The sequence below is a fragment of the Scyliorhinus canicula genome, chromosome 1, assembly GCF_902713615.1.
Source record: "Scyliorhinus canicula chromosome 1, sScyCan1.1, whole genome shotgun sequence".
NCBI lineage: Eukaryota > Metazoa > Chordata > Chondrichthyes > Carcharhiniformes > Scyliorhinidae > Scyliorhinus > Scyliorhinus canicula.
This window is the reverse complement of record NC_052146.1, coordinates 260,853,410-260,875,925: the sequence shown is the minus strand read 5'-3', so window position 1 is coordinate 260,875,925 and position 22,516 is coordinate 260,853,410. Positions and strand designations below refer to the sequence as shown.

Here is a 22,516-nt window from a genome sequence, read left to right as displayed (position 1 = left end):
CACCCAATGGGTTCCGGGACCTGGAATTTCAGGACCCTTATGGATAACCCCAACAGCAACAGACCTGAACGTCACACCGCCATCATAGCCCGGGAACTCCGACACCACAATATGGACATCGCTACCCTGAGTAAAACATGACTGGCAGAAGGTCAGCTTAAGGAACAAGGTGGTGGATATACCCTTTTTCTGGAAAGGCAATCCAGAAGAAAATCACCCCTACGGGGTCGGCTTCACCGTAAAAAAACAAATTGGCCGGACTTCTCAAAGAACAACCCTGTAGGGTGAGTAATCGACTCATGATCCTACGACTCACCCAGAAACAGCACATCACAGCCGTCAGTGCCTACGCCCTACCCGAGATGCAACGGACGAGACAAAAGAGGCATTCTACTCCAGCCTTGACCAATCGCTGTCCCGCATCCCAAAAGGAGACAAGCTGATTCTCCTCAACAGCTTCAATACGAGAGTTGGGAAGGACACAAATCTTTGGAAGGATGTGTTTGGCAGGGAAGGCATGGGGAAAGCAAACATCAACAGAGTCCTCCTCCTGACAAAATGTTTAAAACATGGCCTGGTCATCACGAACACCCTGTTCCGCCAGAGGGACAAAGCAGAGGACAACATGGCAACACCCCCATTCCAAGCACTGGCACTTAACAGACGGCATCATCTTCCGAGCAAGGGACCGCAAAGATGCCCGCATCCATGCCACGGCTGGAGCCGACGACTGCTGGACTGACCACTGATTAATCCGCTATACCATCTCCATCACCCTGGCACCAAACCGGCACAGTCAGAAAAACCTCTACCACAGGAGACTCAATGTCACTGGACTCAAAGACCCTGAGAAGAGCTACTCATTCGGCATCTCACGGTTAACCTGCTGACAACCAACTAGCCAGAACTGCAGAACGCCCACAGTGCCTGGTCTGCCTTAAAATCCACCAGAGTCAGCATCTGCGAGGAGACATTCGGGCTCTCGACCAGGAAACACCATCACTGGTTCGACGAGAACAACCAGGAAATCCAGGATATCCTTGACGACAAACACAAGGCGTTCCTGAACTGGCAGCTCCAACAAAGCCTGACTGAAAGGAAACAAGGCTACAGGCAACTGTTGGCTGAGGTGCAACAAAGAACTCGTGACCTAAAGAACAGACGGTGGGTGGAAAGAGTGCAGGAGGCTCAGCAACTCGCCAATAACCACGATGTGCGCGTCTTCTTCAGCACAATCAAAATCATCCACGGCCCGATGACCCAGGGACCCACCCACGGACAGCCAGAAATGGAGAGGTGTTCATCAAAGATGGAGAGGCAGTCAACACCCGCTGGAGAGAGCACGACCAGGACCTCCTCAACCAAGATCTCAGGGATGTCTTAATTGTGACCACCTTCAAGAAAGGAGACAGGTCAGACTGCGGAAATTACAGCAGGATTTCCCAACTTTCCGCCACGGCAAAGGCCATTGTGAGAATACTCCTCAACCTCCTCCTCCCTGCGGCTGAAGAGCTCCTCCCGGAGTCTCAGTGCGGCTTCCGCCCAGAAAGAGGCTCAATGGACATGATCTTCAGCACGCGACAAATCCAGGAAAAGTGCAGGGAGCAGCATCAACTTCTGTACATGACCTTCTTTGATCTCGCAAAGGCCTTTGACTCTGTCAACCGTGAGGGATTGTGCAACATCCTTCTCAAATTCAGCAGCCTGCTGAAATTCGTCACTATTCTCCGCCTGCTCCACAATGACATGAAAGCCGTGATCCTCACCAAGGGAACCACCACAAACCCAATATGTGTGCAAACTGGGATCAAGCAGGGCTGCATCATCACACCAATGCTCTTCTCCATCTTTCACACAGCAACACTCCAGTCCGTCACCCGGAAGATCCCTGATGAAGTGGAGCTACCTTACCGGAGAAGCGGTAAACTGTTCAACCTCTGATGTTTCCACGCCAGAAGCAAGGGCACCCTAACCTCTTGTCATTGAACTGCAGTATGCAGATGACGCCTGTGTATGATTACATTAAAAGGCCAAGCTACAAACATTCGTCGACGCATTCACTGAGGCATTTGAGCGAATGGGCCTCAGACTAAATATCCGGAAAACAAAGGTTCTCTCCTTTGTCTAGTCCTGCCACACAAACTGCTCCCCGACAATCAAGATCCACGGGGGGGACTCCCATACCTCTGGAGCCTCCTCTCGGTACGAGCAGACATTGATGACAAAATCCAACATTGACTCCAATACACTAATATAGTCTTCGGACACCTAAGGAACAGAGGGCGGGATTCTCCAATCACACAGCAGAGTGACCACGCCATCTTAAATGCCGTCGCGGCACTGGAGCGGTTCACGCCGCCCTAGCTGCTGATCCCAGCGCTCATGTGCAGTGGCGCCAGCGCTAACGCACGCATGTGTATTGGCTTCCTTCAACGCGGTGGCCCCGACGTAACATGACGCAGGACTACAGGGGCCGGCACATAGGAAAGGAGGCCCCCAGCCAGACAGGCCGGCCCGCCGATTGGTGGGCCCTGATCGCGGGCCAGGCCACATCGGAGGCCCCTCCTGGGGTCGGGGTCAGGACCCCCCCCCCCCCCCACACACACACACAGGCCGCCCCCGACCCTTCCACGCCGAGTTCCTGCCGGCTGAGAGCAGGTGTGGATGGCTAATCCCCGTAAAACATTCAGAGTATGTGAACAGTGCTGCAGACATTCACACAGAACAAATAATGCATGTGGGTTTTGGTGATTCATAGCAGGTCTTTGCTTTTAAATGGGTTACTATTTTGGGAATAAATCCAAAATACTACAGATGCTGGATTTATCTGAAACAAAAACACTGGAAAAACACAGCAGGTCTGACAGATTCTGTGGAGAGAGAAAATATAAGGCACGCTTCACCGGCCTCGTTATGCTCTCGCTCAAGCGTTACAAGGCCGGTGAATAGCGGGAGAGGCCAAAAACGAGAACCGCGCCAGGCACCGGACAATTTGGGATGCAATTCCCCGTTGCCGTAGGCAAAATGGAAACCAATTCTCACCATTTAAGCCCAATTTCCATACAATTAACAGGAGCCACCCCATATCCAACGGCCTCCTGTCATTGAGCCCTTGCTGGCATTGATTAGTACTCCTTTTGAACCTGGTGGAAGAGCTTCTGTGGGGAGCCGTGGAGGTGAGTAGCCATTTTTGCCCACAGGCAAAGAGCCAAATGGCATTGGGCTTGCCAGCTCAGTGCTCGGTAGGGGGTGAGGTACCCTCGGCTTTGTGGGGGGGGGTTAGGCTGTCATATGAAGGTGGGGAGGGGCGTTTGGGGGGGGGGGGGGGCAACCGGTTGGCGACTGTGCGGGGCACCACCAAGCCAACTCCTGGATCGTGTGTACCCGTTCCGGGGGCAACCTTTGTACCAACCCGACTTCCTCACAGACCACCCATAACCCCCACTGACTGCTGAGGCCTCTGGACTTATGGCTGAAGGCTATTGCTGATTGGGAATTGGAAATCGTGAATAAGTGAGCGCTTCACACAACCCAAGTGGATCCCTTTGGGTGTGTGGGTCTGCAGCATGTGGGAATCATTGCCTAGCATCATAATCACACCTTGATGCCTGGACACTGTGCCTGAACACTGCCGGAGGCAACGCCACACACGCAGCAGCCAACATCTGCACACCCAGGGATGTGAGACAGCTCCAGGGATGTGTCCACAGCCGGACGGTGAGTGAGTGCCATGGGGGGGGGGGGGGGGGGGGGGGGGGGGGGGGGGGGGGGGGGGGCTTGCCTGGACAGTTGAGGAAAGGGTTTGAAGGTCAGCGTGCATTACAGAGGAAAGTGATAGAGGCATCGTAATGGTTGCGCAAAAATGTCTTTCATGTATTTACAATCCCCCCACTCCCGATGGTGTTACCCCCCCCCCCCCCCACACCCCAACCCATCCCCTCCCCATCTGCTACCTACCCCCCCCCCCACCTCCTGCTGTGCCCTCAGTCATCCTCAACATGTTTGACCCTCTGAGCTCAACCACTACATCTGGGTGTTTCTCCTGGATGCACATCTGAGGTGGAAGAAGCCAGCTGTTTACCCCGTCCCATGGCCTTCGATGCCCCTAGTGGGCATCCTCTGGGGGCTCTGAGGCCGGAGGACTCCGGCTCAATTGTCTGTGGCACATGCACAGCTATGTTGCCCTGTCCCATGTGCTGCCTTCGAGTCACGGCCTCAGCAGAGAGGTGGAACTCAGGGGAGCTTGTGGCCACTATCGCCACTTCTTGGGACGGGTCCGGGTTGGCATTCAGCACCCCCTCCTTCAGGTAGGTGCGCATAGGGCCCTGGGGTTCACCTGGGACAAAAGGGCAGCTGGTTCAAGTCCCGACAGCCCCTGCATCATCTGGCTTTGCCAGCCCTGGCGGTTCCCCATAGTCCGCACCCTCATGTCAACACACATGGCGAAGCTCCTCAATGACTGGGACGTGCTCTGCAGCACCTTGGCAATGCCCGTCTGCAACTGGAAAAAGCTCCGCAACATCTCGACCATTCCCATCTGAGAGCGGGACATGTCCCCGAAGAACCTCATCAAGGTCGGCCTGGTACTGGATGACATCTCCTAGCGATTCGGACATTCTGCCGAGAACCTCAGCCATGGCCGTCACCGACTGCACACCACCTTGGACACCTTCACCCATGGTGCCGACGTCATGCATCAAGTTTTCCACAGCGGTCGCCAGCCTAGCAACGTTGGCCTCAGTGCCAATTCCCACTCATTACAACACTTCGAAATGTTTCCGGAAAATCACGCCCAGAGTTAACGTTTCGCGATCATATGACATTTTCGGAGCTAGTATTTCCCTCTCTTTCTGAAGAAGAAGAGTCATATGGACCCAAAACATTGGGCGGGATTTTACCATAATCGGCGGGGCGGGCAACTCTGGCTGGAAGGAGTGGCATGAACCACTCCGGAGTTGGGCCGCCCCAAAGGTGCGGAATCATCCGCACCTTCAGGGGCTAGGCTGACCCCGGAGTGGTTGGCGCTGTGCCGGCCGGCGGGGAAGGGGCTTGGCGCCACGTCAACCGGCGCCGAATGGCCTCCACCGGCCAGCGCGAGTTGGCGCATGCGCGGGAGCACCAGCATGTGCTGGCGTCATTCCAGCGCATGCGCAGAGGGCTTAGTCTCTGCACCGGCCATGGCGGACTACTACAGCCGTCAATGCGGAAGAATAGAGAGCTCCCACGGCACAGGCCTGTCCGCGGATCGGTGGATCATGATCGCGGGCCAGGCCACCGTGGGGACACCTCGTGGGGGCACCTCCTGGGGCCAGATTCCCCCATGTCCCTCCAAGGACCTCGGAGGCTGCCCGCGCAGCCAAGTCCCGCCGGCAAATACCTGGTGTAACATACGCCGGCGGGACTGGCCGAAAACGGGCAGCCACCCGGCCCATCGCGGGCCGGAGAATCGGCGGGGGGGCTGCTACCAGCGGCCATCGACAGCGCGGCATGATTCCCACCCCCACCAATTCTCCGGTGCTGGAGAATTCGGCAGCCGGCAGGGGTGGGATTCACGGCGCCCCCTGGCGATTCTCCGACCCGGCGGGGGGTCGGACAATCCCGCCCATTAACTCTATTTTCTCTCTCCATAAATGCTGCCAGGCCGACTATTTTGGGGATATGCTTTCCCGATGCTGGCAATTATTGCAAGCAATCATTCACCCTTTCTGTTTTAGGTGGTTGAATCGGGTTACAGATATCTGCTCGAGGCTGCGAGCCTTTTGCTTCTGGATTCCAGACATCCTGCATGGTGTCATGAAGACAAATGGGCTGAAGAGAATACAAGTGCGCCTGACTGGCGTCCAGAACTTCAATCCCGCTTGCTGACGGCGGGCGAATGAATCAGCTCCTGACCCGCCAGGTGATTCGGAGAGATGGTGGCTCGTGCATAATTAATGAGGTTCCAAGCACAACACTGGGCATGAGTTCAGGCCATTCTGGCCATTGGGAACACCATCACCGGAACCACATGCCACCGCACTTTGACAACAAAATGGAGAATTCTGCCCCAACGTCCTGAAAAATTCTTAAAATTGTATCCCATCTGCTTTCTGTAGACCAGCAGCATTCTTAAATAAAAGATCAAATATTAGGTCAATCAGAGGAATGTTACAGTATCTGTAAACTAAGGTATCCAAGGTGATTGTTGACTGCTATATCTTACATAACTTTGACTCTCAGAGGGTCTTTCCATGAAGCAACCGTAAAAACACAGGCAGCATCAACCAGGAGCACAGGCCAACCCTGGCTAAAGTTGTGTCCGCCTAACCAGCAAGATTATTATGGCAAGCTCTGAAAGGAAAACCATTCAGTTACAGTTCAGAAGCAATGATCGCCAAAGTATAACTAACAGTTGCACATGTGCCCAATGTTTTAACAAAATTCGACTTTGTCTTATCGACCAAAGTCTCACATCAAAGTCCAGGAACACAACATTTTGTTTCAAACCTCCACCTGCCTCACATCATTAGAATTATTAGAAAACAGGCAACACGGTGGCTCAGTGGTTAGCATTGCTGCCTCATGACACCGAGATACCAGGTTCGATCCCGGCTCTGGGTCACTGTCTGTGTGGAGTTTGCACGTTCTCCGTGTGTTTGCGTGGTTTTGCCCCTATAATCCAAAAGGTATGCAGGGTAGGTGGATTGGCCACGCTAAATTGCTCCTTAATTGGAAAAATGAATTGGGTACTCTAAATTGTTTTTAAAAATAAAGAATTATTAGAACACAGTAGAAAATCAGTGACCCTTAATTTAATTTACACTAGCTGTGTGGTGCAAGAAATTTCAATTTGCTATTTCTTGGTTCTTTCCCTCTATTGAATTGGGTGGGGAATACTATGCTGCCATTTCTCCATTGCAATACAACTATAAGGGGGAGCAGCAGCTCTTTCAAAGCTACTGTTTGCAATGTCTCATGTGAGAGTACCTTTAAGAAATGGATGTTTAAGCAATGTGCCTTTAAGAAATGAGGCAGCTCATATTACTGAAGTGATGTCAGAGGGTGGGGGGAGCTGAGCTGAGCTCATTTCTGCTTTTTGGGAGTTTTAGTTTCAGTTTGGAGGAAAAGAGCTTAGTGTGTCTGTGTTTGCAGTGAGCTGGATCTGCTGTGATCTCTGCCATGAAAGACTATCTCTGAATCATTTGGGTGATTTAAACTCATAATAGTAATGTCTTTAACCTGATGTGTTTCTGTTTGAAGGTGTTAAGTCTTTTGGAGGTTTGAAGGAACATTTTGAGGGATTATTTAGTGTTGTATTATTTTCGGGGTTATCTTTGAAGTAAGGGGTGGTAAATGATCCAATGTTTATTTAAAAAGGTTAAGTTGAATTCATGGAATAAACATTGTTTTGTGTTTAGAAAAACCACGTGTCCATAATTGTAATACCACAGCTGGAGGCCAAGCCGTGTGCTGGAAAAGCAACAATACATTAAAGGGAGAGGTTGGTTGAAATACATGATACATTTTGGGGGTTCTGAAAACGCCGCTCCCATAACAAATGTCTCATGTTCGTGCATACGACAATGTGTATGTCAGAGCAACATACCACTGGGCCCCCTTCTAACCTTTTGAGGCCCAAAGAGGTCCAAACCTCACATCTGCCTGCATTAATCCATCAAGGTCTCTATGGCCACATTATATTTAAATGAACTGGTCTTGTGTTACAGTTGCATGGTCTGTTCAATTTAGTGATAAAACAGCTCTCTTTTGAAGTTGATGCAGAAGTTGCACCAAAGACGGGCCTGATTTACCATCCCAATCTGTAACAGGTGTGGCTTCATTTGAAGCCCAGCCTTATTGGTCAATAAATGGCCATTCTATTCTCATTTGTTCCCACCTTGAAAATAAAAGGTATGAATCTGCAGAAGAGAAAAGGTGCTGTTAAATGTTTCCAAGCAACAATAATGGGAAAGAAAGGCAGTCATCTGGGTCGAGGGAAATTATTAACAGGAATGGAAGTCTAGCTGAAACATGCTTTGTCACTTGATTCTTGCTTTTGTGAAATTTGTGCTGGCCTAAATTCCCAAGGTTCTCAATTGGTTCAGGTTTAAGAAAACGGGGGGATTCACCATCTGTTTGCGGGAGGCGGGATTCTCTGGTCCAGCTGCGGTGAATGGGATTTGGCTAGTGCCAAATTCTCCGTTCTAACTAACAGTGGCAGCGGGGCGGATCCACAATGGAAAATCCCAGTCATGTCCAGACATTCATTCTTGGGGACTTCCACTGATTCTAGTAAATGCTAAATAAACATTCTTTAGTTTTCTGTGGTCCTCCTCATAAGCAAAAGGCTAAATGTAAATTCACATGTTTATACTGCAAATGGCGATCGCCTTCTGGAAAGCTGTGTGTATCTGTCCAACACTAACCCATCTGTATTCAATGTCACAACAAAGAATAATGTGATTTATTTCAATAAACATTAATTTTGCATTAACATATATGTCAGTTCTCACGCTTTTAAGATGGTGAATTGAAGTTTATTTGTCAGAAAATATGCTGTATTGATGGTATAATGATTATTCTGCTAATGTAACCAACCAAGTACGTGAAATACATCGACACCAGATATTGGTACTGTCAACATAAAACAGATCTAATACTAAATAAAAACTTCTATGCAAAATAAGAACATTTTAGTTTAGAAAATATCAGACACCAGGTTGGTTTTTAAAGGCTGTTACCAAATAATGTTTATGACAATAGCTGAAAATTTACAATATTCACAAGGTCATGCTGGCGTTTCTGTAACCGAGAGGGTCTTACAGCAGGGATGATTGACATTGGAAGGAATTACAATCAGCATTGCTACATGGCACTTAAGAATACTTTCAGGCTCTTCTGCCTTTACAGCGAACTTATTAAACATTAAATTAGTGATCTATTTTCTGACGCAATATGTAGCACAATTTATCCTGTAGGGTACAAAATCCAATTGGGTAATGCGTTCATATGAAATTCTTGTATACGCTATGTTATTTATTTGAAATGAGCCTGTGTAAATGCAGCACATACTGGAATGTAATATGGCTGGAGTAAGTGCTCATGCACAGTTTCTCAATTGGAATTTCTACCCCAATGTATGTAAATAATCTTCCAAAGGGATATCAAAACCAGAAAAGAGTGGCAATTAACCACAGGTCCACCAGAGGAATAACTGATACTCTCTTATGATGTGGAGATGCCGGCGTTGGACTGGGGTGAGCACAGTAAGAAATCTTACAACACCAGGTTAAAGTCCAACAGGTTTGATTTGAATCACTAGCTTTCAGAGCGCATTCACCTGAGGAAGGAGCTGTGCTGCAAAAGCTAGTGATTCAAAACAAGCCTGTTGAACTTTAACCTGGTGTTGTTAGACTTCTTACTAATATCCTGTTGTTGAGTGATTTAAAGAGCAGAAACAGATCAACTCTTTCTGTGTCTTTCGTCATACGAGCCACCTAATCTCATCCATTCTCCTGCTCACTTCTTATAACATATAGAATTTTGAACAGATTATTTAATGTTTCAGGTAGAGGCTCTTAATCAGTTGTGAATGATCAGTGTTATGTGCGCAGTTCTGAGGAAAACTCTCTCCTTGTGTCATGTGAGAGTGTATATAAATATCTGTAGTGAGAGTACCTTTAAGAAATGGGTGTTTATTACTGCAGTGATGTCAGAGAGTGGGTGGAGCTGGGCTGTCTGTCAGCTTTTTACTTTTGCTTTCGGCTTTTTGCTGCAGGGTGGGTTTGGTTTCATTTTAGTTTTGGAGAAGCTGAAATCACAGCAGGGTGTGTATGAATCTCTGCAAGCTTCTGAATGTTCATTTGGGATTTTCAAAGTGGTACCTGCTCTCAATAGTGAATTTAAACCTGATCTTTGTGTTAAAAGGGTCTTTTGTCTTCTGAATGTTGTTTGGGAATTTATTAAGGATTACTTAGTGTTGTATTCTTTGGGGGTTGTATTTGAATTGATGGTTGCTAAGATGTTCACTGTATGTTTTAAAAAGGTTAACTTGAGTTCATAGTATAAACATTGTTTTGCTTAAAAAAGTACTTTTCCATTTCTGCTGTACCACACCTGTAGAGTGGGCCGTGTGTTCCCCATACCACAATCTATTAAAAGTTGTGGGTCAGGTGAACTCCATGATACACTTTGGGGTTCTCTAAACCCTGACCCATAACACATGAAATATTAAAACCTGTCTTTGGTCAGGTGCAAATGGTTCACCCATACATATACAGCATTTTTATTGTTATTTTGGATTTTGAACATTTGCAAGTTTCACTGCAAAACAAATAAATGAAAGAAAAGCAAATGTACGTTGCATCTTTAATTACCTTGCATTACACAGCTATGCTTAAAACCAACGTGTTATGTATCTTCTTAATCCTTTCTTGATAAAAAAACTGAACACCAGATTTTTTTTTTTTAAATGTTTAAATAAATTTTTATGGGATGTGTGTTGCTCATCCCTAGTTGGCCTTGAGAAGGTGGTGATGAGTTGTCTACTTGAACCGCTGGAGTCCATTAAGTCTAGGTACATCCACAGTGCTGTTAGACAGGGGGTTCCAGGATTTTGATCCAGTGACAATGAAGGAACAGCGATGTATTTCCAAGTCAGGATGGTGAGTGACTTCGAAGTTAACATCCAGGTGGTGGTGTTCCCATGTATATGCTGCCCTTGTCCTTCTTGATGGTAGTGGTCATGGGTTTTTGGAAGGCGCTGCCTAAGGTCAGTGCCTGCAGTGCATCTGGTAGATTGTACGCTTGACTGGTACTGTTCGTCGGTGGTGGTGGGAGTGAATGTTTGTGGAAGCTGTGCCAATCAAGCGGGCTGCTTTGTCCTGGATGGTGGTGAGCTTCTTGAGTGTTGTGGAAGCTGCACACATAGAATTTATGGTGCAGAAGGAGGCCATTTTCCACATTGGCGGGTAGATACCAGTATTGTAACTGGACTGGACCAGTTTGGCATTACCAAGTTCTGGAGAGCAAGTCTTTAATAATTTTAATTTTAAAAAAATAATCTTTATTGCCTCTAGTAGGCATACATTAACACTGCAATTAAGTTACTGTGAAAAGCCACTAGTTGCCACATTCCGGCACCTGTTCGGGTAGAGGGAGAATTCAGATTTCCAAATGACCTAACAGCACGTCTTTTGGGACTTGTAGGAGGAAACCGGAGCACCCGGAGGAAACCCCACGCAGACACAGGGAGAACGTGCAGACTCCACACAGTGACCCAAACTGGGAATCGAACCTGGGACCCTGGTGCTGTGAAGCCATAGTGCTAACCACTATGCTAACATGCTGCCCCCACTATGCTACCATGCTGTCCCCACTATGCTATGTGCTGCTTCAGTTCTATTACCGGAATATTGTCAGGACCCAAAGACTTTGCAGTATCCAGTGCATTCAGCCGTTTCTTGATATCACACTGGGTGAATCAAATTGGCCGAAGACTGGTATCTGTGATGCTGTGGACCTCAGGAGGAGACCAAGATGGATTCTCTACTTGGCACTTCTAACTGAAGATCATTGCAAATGCTTCAGCCTTGTCTTTTGTACTGATGTGCTGGGCTCCTCCATCATTGAGACTGGAGATATTTGTGGAACCATCTCCTCCAGTGAGTTGTTTAATTTTCCACCATCATTCACAGCTGGATGTGGCAGGACTGCAGCACCTAGATTTGATCTGTTGGTTGAGGCATTGCTTAGCTCTGGCTATTACTTACTGCTCATGTTGTTTGGCATGCAAGTAGACCTGTGTTGTACATTCACCAGGTTGACATGTCATTTTTAGGTATGTCTGGTGTTGCTCCTGACATGCCATCCTGCACTCTTCATTGAACCAAGGTTGCTCCCCTGACATGATGTAATGGTAGAATAGAGGATATGATGGGCCATAAGGTTACAGATTGTGACTGAGTATAATTCTGCTGCTGTTGATCGCCACAGCGCCTCATGGATGTCTAGTCTTGAGTTGCTAGATATGTTCTGAATCTATCCCATTTAGCACAATGGTAGTGCCACACAATGCGATGGAGGGTATCCTCAATGTGTAGATAGGACTTTGTCTAACTATGAGGTGGACACTCCTATCAATACTGCCATGGACAGATGCATCTGCGGCCGGCAGGTTGATGAGGATGAGGTCAAGTATGTTTTTTGCCTTTTGTTGGTTCCCTCACCACCTGTCACAGACTCAGTCTAGCAGCTGCGTCCTTTAAGACCTGACCAGCTTGGTCTGTGGTGGTATAACCGAGCCACTCTTGGTGAAGTTCCCCACCCAGAGTATATTCTGTGCATGTGCCATCCTCAGTGCTTCCTCCAAGTGGTGTTCAACATGGAGGGGTACTGACTCATCAGCTGAGGGTGGACGGTGCATGGTAACAGCAGGAGGTTTCCTTGTCAATGTTTGATCTGAAGCCATGGGGTCCGGCGTCAATGTTGAGGATTTCTATCCCTTTGTACTTTTCAGCCTATTTTAATATCACAGGAAATGTGAAATAACTGATGAAATACAATTGGACCCCGATAATGTGTGCATCTAAAACAGTTGCACTGTAGAGGACAAATCATCACACTCAAAAGTATTTATGAAGCTAGGAAAGAAGGATGCCATAATTTCTAGGTATACATAATGTAACTGTTATTCATTGAGAGAACACAATCAAAAATTGATTGAGAAAAAAATGTTCATAATAAAAGGAGGACTTACCCTTTTTCTAAGATTATATGTCAGGATAAGGTTTCTTGAAAAGGAGTTTGCAAAGGCTGTATAGAATTCTAGTACTTTCTGCAAGGCATCTCTTTTGATAACATGAAGGTCACAATAAGTCAGGGCTCTGACATTAACGCATGACTGAGCAAGGGTATTTTCCTTCCAGAAAACATCTCCAAAGACATCTCCTTTCCCTGGGCAAGCAAAAAAAAAACACAAATGAGCTACAGAGTTGTGATATTTTTGCTTTATAAGAAATATTAGTTAATTTGTATACTAGACTGACATTCTGCACAGATATTTTGCCAATGATCATGTTAAATGTTAAAATGATCATATGAAAATCTGTTATCAACATTTTATCAGTACCATTAACCTACTTACTTTATACATGTGAATACTGCAATTAAAATAACACACATGGAATTTCACAGAAATACATTAAGCTCAATCATTTTAAAACTGAACAGGCAACCATCATATGTTACACAAGTTAACATTTGAGGAGGAGATAAGCAATCAGATTTCATGATGCCATGAGTGTAAAACTTTGATATAGTTATTGTACATGCTATACATCAATCAGGCAGCACGGTAGCATTGTGGATAGCACAATTGCTTTAAGCTCCAGGGCCCCAGGTTCGATTCCGGCTTGGGTCACTGTCTATGCGGAGTCTGCACATCCTCCCCGTGTGTGCGTGGGTTTCCTCCGGGTGCTCCGGTTTCCTCCCACAGTCCAAAGATGTGCAGGTTAGGTGGATTGGTCATGATAAATTGCCCTTAGTGTCCAAAATTGCCCTTAGTGTTGGGTGGGGTTACTGGGTTATGGGGATAGGGTGGAGGTGCTGACCTTGGGTAGGGTGCTCTTTCCAGGAGCCGGTGCAGACCCGATGGGCCGAATGGCCTCCGTCTGCACTGTAAATTCTATAAAATTCACTTGTAAACAGGAAGCATCTTTCCCCATGAAGTACACTATACAGTATTTCCTGAACTCGAACCTCTGGACAATGATACAAGCTATGCATGGTATTAAATGTATGAAAAACACACGTGTTCCGTATATAGAACAGATCATAATACTATTGAAAGATTCCATGTAGAATTCTTGGCCAAAGACCAAGATCCATAGTTAAACACTGGTCCCAACAGCAAGATAATATGACAAGTAGCAATGTGCTGAGGAATCTTTTATTTATGCTGACAACTTCACAACACATTGAACCCAATCAGAATCTATTTCTTCCCCCAATATAACTGACTGTGCTCTTCATGGGAAGCACTATGGGGCACTTCTGAAAGAAGCTTTTCTGCCATAGTGTAACGGCTATCTTTTTCTATCCAACATGAAAGCAGCCATGCACCATGAGCATTTATAAATTATCATCAGGTAGTAGTTATGTTACTGGATTAGAAATCCAGACAGCATTTTTGAGTCCAGTGCACCTTCTGGGTTAATTTTATGGGAGGCGTCCTGCCTATTGGCAGCCTCCGCATTCACCATCCAACTAGGGATGACGAGTGGGTTCTGAAGGTGCAAGGTGGCCCAATGGAAAAGCAGCCTGCAACCATCACTGGATCATCATTTAGAGCAGGGGTGGGCAAACTACGGTTAATGGGGGGGGGGGGGGGGGGGGGCTGTTGGGTTACTTACTGATATAGGGTGGATACGTTGACTTGAGTAGGGTGATCATTGCTTGGCACAACGTCGAGGGCCGAAGGGCCTGTTCTGTGCTGTACTGTTCTATGTTCTATATGAGGCGCCCAGAATCATAACTGGGTGAAGTAATTATTTTACTTAATATACTATGCGGCCCTTTAAAATTGTGAATTTCTGAATGTGGCCCTTGCACGGAAAAGTTTGCCCACCCCTGATTTAGAGCAATGCTGAGAGCCTAGCAGTGAGAAGGGTAGGGATGCAACGTAACATTGCATTGTAACAATGTATCATTATCGGGGAGCAATAGCAGCATGGTGATGCAGTGGGTTAGCCCTGGTGCCTCACGGCGCCGAGGTCCCAGATTCGATCCCAGCTCTGGGTCACTGTCCGTGTGGAGTTTGCACATTCTCCCTGTGTTTGCGTGGGTTTCACCCCCACAACACACAGATGTGCAGGCTAGGTGAATTGGCCACGCTAAATTCCCCCTTAATTGGAGAAAATGAATTGGGTACTCTAAATTTATTTATTTATTTTTTAATTATTGGGGGAGCGACTATTACTGCATCAATCCCAGTATTAGCGAACAGTCTCCGGGAAATCCTCACAATGGTAAGCCTCTGACATGGCAATAGCCTTGCTATTTTCAACCTGTAAGAATTAAATATCTATGAAATCTCCAGCAGCAACATGTTCCCACTGTGCAGCTTCCTCCTCTGAGTTGGCAGGGTGCTGACATAGTAAAGGGGGGGGGGGGGGGGGGGGGGGCTCCATCCAACCCGACAAAACTGACCTATGGTGTGAACATTGCTAATAATTTCACCTTCAACTACCTGAAATGGCCTCCCACCATAGAACCATAGATTTTTGGGATTGGTCCCAGCCGCCCATGAGGAAAGTAGCCGAAGGAAGGAACACATCGACAGGCCAATCCAACACATTTCTTGCAAATACTTTTGGGCCCACTTCCTCACAACGTGTCTCCAAGAGACGAGGAAAAGTCTCCCCAATATTTTCCATTGCAATATTAAGTCCAGGCAGCAGCTGCCTTCTCTGGTTTAATGGCTCAACAAACAAAACAGTTCCCTGACTGAAAGGAAACTCACACTATAAACACAGGAGCATAAAAGCATAATATGGAAACAAAGGCGAGCATTCTGCACCGCAGATATCACCTGGCAGATGTACAGTTTTTCTCTGTCTCAATAAATCTCCTGGAGGCACGGGTTATATCAGAGGGACACTGATTTATTAGCCTAGGGATAGGCCGAAGATCAAGAACTAAAGTCAGGGTGCAGGGCCTGGTCGTACCTGGAGTTGATCCCAGGATCAGGAAACACTGGAGAGAAAAGCTTTAGGAACACTAGAGCAAGCCTTGGAGTTTGAGACCTCTGGGGAAGATATCCTGGGATCTTAGGAGTACTGGGCAAGAAGCTCGCAGTGTCTCCTTTATTCTTTCTTAGAATGTGGCCAACTTTCATTGCCCATCCTTAATTGCCCTTGAACTGAGTGGCTTGCTAGGCTATTTCAGAGAGCAGTTAAGAGTCAACCACATTGCTGTGGTTCTGGGGTCACATGTAGGCCAAGCCAGATAAAGATTTCCTTCCTGAAAGGACATTTATGAAACAGATTTTTTTTTTTTACAACAACGGTTTCTAGATCACTAGACATGCTTTCAATTCAAGATTTTATGAATTTAATTTATATTTCCCCCAAGCACCCATGGTGGGGTTTGAACCCGGACCCGCATATAGTTAGCCTGGGTCTCTAGATTACTAGTTCAGTGACATTGCCACTATACCGCCATGTAGTCCTCACCTTGCAGCATCGAACTAGCTTTCCACGCCCGGGAAACCTAAGGCTCACAGTTAAAACTGAAAAGAAGGCTGTTGGAACCAACAATTCTACGGACACGTGTTTGTAGGATTAGAATAGCGGTTTTAATATACTCACAACAGAGCCAGACTGTTAGCCATTGAACTTTCGGTGAACTGGTCGGCTGACCCTGTGGCACTGAAGTTTATACAGCAGCTCCGGGGGAGGAGTCCTGGGTGGAGCCAAGGGAGAAGCCCAGTACAATTCTCGAGCATTCCCAGAGCTACTCCCCCTGGTGGTCAGGTACTGCAACTGCACTTACAATATAGACACATGTATATACAGATTATAATCCGGTGTGAATCACATTCACCACACAGGCTAAAGTGGAGTGGACACTTTTGAGAGCAGGTTGGCTGCCTGCCCCTGTCCCACCTGAGTAAAAACTAGAAGTTGGCAGGTAAAAGCCAGTCTCTCAACTTACTTCTATTTGTAATTAATTTACCCCCACCCACAGATAATCGCATCTGATCCCCAAGTTTGCATTTCCCCAAATAGTCTGCAAAGGAAGATGGACAGGTTGACTAAGAAGGAAATAAAAAGCAGGTGTATTATAATGTGGGGAAGTGTGGGCTTATTCACTTTGGTAGGAAAAATAGGAAAAAAAAAATTAATTCCAACATTTAACATCACCAGAACAATTTGGGCATCCTTATAAATGAAACACAAAGGCCTGGATTTTCCCACAAGGGATTCTTCGTCATGTGAAAACGGCAGGAGAGGCAAGAATCCAGAAGTAATTCCCTTAAAACCGGGCCCAGCCATTTTTATAGGTGCGAGGAATGAGGGTGGCCTCTGAATTGCACATCTGTGGTTCACGAAGGCAACTGCACATGTTAAAGTACAGCTGTCTCAATAAGATCTGGCTCTGGCTAGCGGGATGTCCAAAACACAACTTCTGCATTTTAGACCTGTTAGGAAAAGGTCTAAAGTTGACTGAATTCTTTGCAGAGGTAGGGTATACTTTTGGATATGGTCTTGGGACACCTTTGGAAGAGATCAGGTTCCCTTGGGGAGAGGTATGGTGCCCTTTGGATTGTTAAAACTGCACATGAATATGTGTAAAAAAATGGATAAACTCTTTGGAACTGTCAAAATGAACTGTAAACGGGATGTGTCAAGCTGCCAAGCCCTTTAAATATTTTGGGGGGAAACTGCCAATCAAAAGTCAGTGCTTGCTTTACACCATGTCTGTTGATACTGAGGGTTAGCATTATAGGAATAGTGCTCCACGACTGATTTCACATCTTACCATTACCACAGTGGGTGCCTGTCAGTTCACAGTTTGATTGAAAGCTGCAAATGCTTGTAATGTCTTTGAAGTGGGTCTATGAACATAAAGGTTTGTTGTAACAAATAATTCATTATTTGAAGGAAGTTAAATGTAGTGAATGGGTTTTTATCAATGACTTTTTTATAAATGATAAATTAATTAATTGGGACTTGAGAACTTTATTTAATCTCAGCATGGGCCCCGAGGTCTGTCCATGGTGGGTACTGGGTGAGTTGGCATGGAGGCTGTAAATGCAATGGATGATGGACGGGAGGCATGGGTTGGCATGAGTTGACACTACCTTGGCACTGATGCTATGAAGAGCAATGGGGGTGGTGGGTGGAGATGTATAGGCTGGCATAGAGGATGTGAAGTATCATGGGAATGGGTAGAGGGCATGAGCTGAAACAAGTTGGCATGGATGGGGCTTGAGAAGTGTGTGGGAATGAGGGAGTAATGGGGGGTTGAGTGCTGATCTCATTCTCTGTTCCACAGCTGGAATAAAGTTTGGATCACTGAGAAGGGCCTTTTCATCGAGCCCGCCTCTGCACCTAGCAAACCCTGTGCTGCCCCCACACTGTTTCCAGTCACTGTTTCCACTGCCACAACTCCCATTTTACACCCACCCTCCCACACTCTCCCCCCACATCCCTTACCATGGAATGAAAATCTGAAGTTTCAGAGCACTTTGTCCCGGGTAGGGTTTGCGGAGCCAGGTACTGTCCAACTCTGTGCTCCCAGCCAAGGAGCAAAAATTCAGGCCGAAGTTAACATGCAGTTCCATCAAGGAAATAGGAAGGCCTACGGTATGTTGGCTTTTATTGTGAATGGGTTGGAGTGCAAGAGTAGGTAATTACTGCAATTACACAGGGCTTTGGTGAGATTACACCTGGAGTACTGTGTACAGTTTTGCATTCCGTACCTAAGGAAGGATACATATGTCTTAGAGGTGGAGCAAAAGAAGGCTCACCAGGTTGATTCCTGGAATGAGAGAATTGTCCCTTCCTGGGATTGTCCTTTAAGAAGAAATTGGTTTGTGCGACAGGGTGCTTTCGGGGGTCTGGGTCGGAGAGGGGAAGATATCTGATATCTACAAGGTTATGCAGGAGGCGGAGGAGGCGTCAGTAGAGGAGCTGAAAACGAAGTGGGAGGGGGAACTGGGGGAACAGATCGAAGACGGGACATGGGCTGATGTCCTGGAGAGGGTTAATTCTTCCTCCTCGTGTGCGCGGCTTAGCCTCATCCAATTCAAGGTGCTGCACCGGGCCCACATGACTGGGACGAGGATGAGTAGGTTCTTTGGGGGTGAGGACAGGTGTGTCAGGTGCTCGGGGAGTCCAGCGAACCATGCCCATATGTTCTGGGCATGCCCGGCACTGGAGGAGTTCTGGAAGGGGGTGGCGAGGACGGTGTCGAGGGTGGTGGGATCCAGGGTCAAGCCAGGATGGGGACTCGCGATTTTTGGGGTTGGGGTGGAGCCGGGAGTGCAGGAGGCGAAAGAAGCCGGTGTGCTGACCTTTGCGTCCCTAGTAGCCCGGCGAAGGATCTTGCTACAATGGAAGGATGCGAGGCCCCGAAGCGTGGAGACCTGGATCAATGACATGGCGGGTTTCATTAAGCTAGAGAAGGTCAAATTCGCCCTGAGAGGGTCGGTACAAGGGTTCTTTAGGCGGTGGCAGCCTTTTCTCGATTTTCTGGCTCAACGATAGGGTACGGGGACAGCAGCAGCAGCAACCCGGGGAGGGAAAAGGGGAGGGAAAAGGGGGGGGGCCGACAATGACTATGTTTGTTTATTTAATTTTAATATTTTTGAAGTTCTTTTGTTGTTCATTAGGGTTGCGGGGGTGGGGGGATGTGATACATGCGCCGATACGGTCTGGGGGTGTCACAGTTATTATGGGTTAATTTGTTGCATTTCATTGTTTGTCGTTATGTTTTATATTTTCTGTAAAAAATTCCAATAAAAATTATATTAAAAAAAAAAGAAGAAATTGGTTTACATTCTCGTTGTCGGGGGGCGGAAAGCATATTATTCGGCAATTGTTATCTTGGACCATGGCCCGCATTTGGTGAATGTGATCCTAGAGAAGGGTCCAGCACAGAAGCCGGCGTGGAGGTTGGACGTGGGGCTGCTGGCGGATCCAAATTTTTGTGTAAAGATTGGGACGGTGATGACTATGTGGGATTTAACAGGAATGGTGAGGTCTCACAGTCAGTGGTCTGGGAGGCACTGAAGACGGCAGTGAGGGGCGAGATCATGTTGTTTAAGGCTTAGGTGTATAGGAAGGCAAGAGAGGAGCGGCAGCGGCTGGTGTGGGAAATTCTGAAGGTGGATGGGAAGTATGCGGAGGATCCTACTCTGCAATTTCTGGTGAGGAGTTGCAGGAATGGTTTGATCTTCTGTCCACAGGGAAGGCATTTTCAGCAGTTAAGGCAAGCACAGGGGGTAGTGTATGAATATGGGGAGAAGGCCAGTCGTTTGCTTGCAGGCCAGCTCTGGATGAGAAATTGGGTTTTGGATGGGACGGGGGAGTTGGTGGTAGCTCAGGAGCAGGTGAACAAGGCATTTGAGGAGTTTTATAAAAAGTTGTATAGGTCAGAGACCCTCGGGGACAAGTCATAAAATGAGGGATTTGAGGGGGGGAGGGAGGTTCAAAGATGCTGTGGTTAAGGGGACACTCCTTCAACCTTGATCATTGATCATTGCTCGGCACAACATCGAGGGCCGAAGGGCCTGTTCTGTGCTGTACTGTTCTAATTCTAATTCCTATTTTGTTGTTAAAAAAAGATAAGGTCCTGGTGGAGTGTGGACCAATATCTCTGCTAAATATGGATGCCAAGATCCTGGCCAAGGTTGAAAGAGTACCTTCCGCAGATGAGTGGGGGAGATCAGACGGGGTTCTTAAAGGGTAGGCAGTTGTATTTGAACATGTGGCAGTTGTTACTCATCAGAGTAGAGGAAGCCGGAGGTGAAGGTGGTGCTGGACGTGGAGAAGGCATTTGACCATGGACGGTGGAGCTATCTGTTTCCGGTGTTGGAGAGGTTTGGGATTGGGCCTAAGTTTGTGAAGTGGGTCAAATTGTTATACAGTGAACCGAAGGCGAGTGTGCACACAATGCCGATGATTTGCTGATGTATATCTCCAACCCGGGTTCTACGGTGGGGGATATAATGGGGTTACTCAGGAGATTTGGGTTTTCAGGTTATAAGTTGAATCTGGAAAAAAAGTGAGTGTTTTCTGGTGTCTTCTCCTGGGGCAGGAGTCAGTCTGGGGGTGTTGCCATTTTGGGTGGCGACTACCCACTTTCGGTGCCTGGGAGTGCAGGTGGCTCAGAATTGGGCCCGGCTTCTTAAATTGAATTTCATGAGCCTGGTGGGTAGGGTCAAGGCAGATTTATTGAAGTGTGACAGCCTTCCCTTATCGTCAGCAGGCCGGATACAGACAGTAAAGATGAATATTTTGCCATGGTTTTTATTGTTACTTCAGTGCCTACCGTTCTTTTTGCCGAAAATGTTTTTTATGGGGGTGGAACGGTTGATTTCATCTTTTATTGGGGCAGGTAAGGTAGTAAGGATTACGAAGACTGCCACCCTCTCTGAAGCAGCCTCTTCGTAATCCTTACTACCTTACCTGCCCTTCTGAACCTGTTGTTCATGGGGGGGGGGGGGGGGGGGGGGGGGGGGGGGGGGGGGGGGGGGCCTTTAGGTATATACAGGTGCGGGACTTTGCAAATAAAGTTTCCCTGACTTTTCTGGTGGTGCCGCGTTGTTGGAGGGGCTGGTGACAGTGGTGAGGCTGGAGTGGGTGGGGTCATGTCAGCAATTGATGGGAAGATGTTGGAGGAGGAGAGGGCGTCGTTGGAGGGCGTCAAGGCCATGTGGGAGGAGGAGCTGGGGATGGCACTGGAGGAGAGGTTGTAGTGTGAGGTCCTGCAAAGGGCGACTGTCTCAGCCTTGTGCAAGAGGCTCGTACAACTGTGGGTTGTATGTTTAAAATGTTAAAAATCAAATAAAAATATATATTTTAAAACAATTGGCTTATATTTTTTGGAGTTTAGAAGAATAAGAAATGATCTAATTGAAACAAAAAGGTTTCAGAGACATTTTGACAGGGTAAAGACTGAGGCAGCTTCTCCTGGCTGGACAGTTTAGAATTAAAGAGCCTGTCTCCAGTCAAGAAGTCAACCATTTGGGATTAAATTAAAATGAGGAAAACTCCTTCAATCAGAGGTCTTTGAAATTCTCTACCCCAGATGCGGTGAATCTTCATCAGTGACACCTCATTTTGGCATCTTCCAGCTCCCCCGTGTGTAATGCAAATTAACTCCTTTATTCCAATCAACTTATCCTCTTATACCCCAAACTACCATGTGTCTTGCTAATAAACAATAATAACATAAATTAAAGAATCATAGAAAAGACAGAATGGATGGCTCTGAAAAGATGACTAAATTAAGTTTGAACACAGTGGTCCTATCACTTCCCACCCTCTAATTTGACTTTGCCTAAAAATTGCACTTGGCGACGACTCTCCATGTACAATGACATGGAAGATCAACAGATGTTGTATCAAAGATAATTGAAACCCCTTCAGCCAAGGGAAAATTCACTTGTTTGGCCAATTTGGAAAAACAAAACTAATGCAAAATTCAGCTGCAATGTAAAAGGCAAAGTCTTGAAAAAGTAATTCACGTAGAAAGATTTACCAGTACCTCTTTTTAAGAGCGATTCATGACCTCAGAATGTTACAAAGCATTTTACAGCCAATTAAGTACTTTTTGAAGTGTAGTCTCTATTGTAATGTTGTAAGCGTGCAGTCAATTTGCACACAGCAAGCTCCCACTGACAGTAATGTGGCAATGACTCAAAAATCTATTTTAGTGGAACTGGTTTAGGGATAAATGCTGGCCAGGACACTGTGACATTTAATCTTATTAAATGTGAATCTTTTACACCAACCTGAGAACATAAATA

At 46.9% G+C, this 22,516-nt stretch overlaps 1 protein-coding gene across 3 annotated transcripts in view; it reads right to left on the bottom strand.

Annotated features, from left to right (window-relative positions):
• The window catches only part of kcnh1a (potassium voltage-gated channel, subfamily H (eag-related), member 1a), a 415,016-nt gene that overhangs the window by 155,510 nt on the left and 236,990 nt on the right, over positions 1-22,516 (bottom strand). For all 3 annotated transcript variants that reach the window (XM_038812190.1, XM_038812179.1, XM_038812184.1), the window contains one exon: positions 12,737-12,933. In XM_038812190.1, the coding sequence (XP_038668118.1) occupies positions 12,737-12,933 (197 nt within the window). The remainder of the gene's footprint in view (positions 1-12,736; positions 12,934-22,516) is intronic.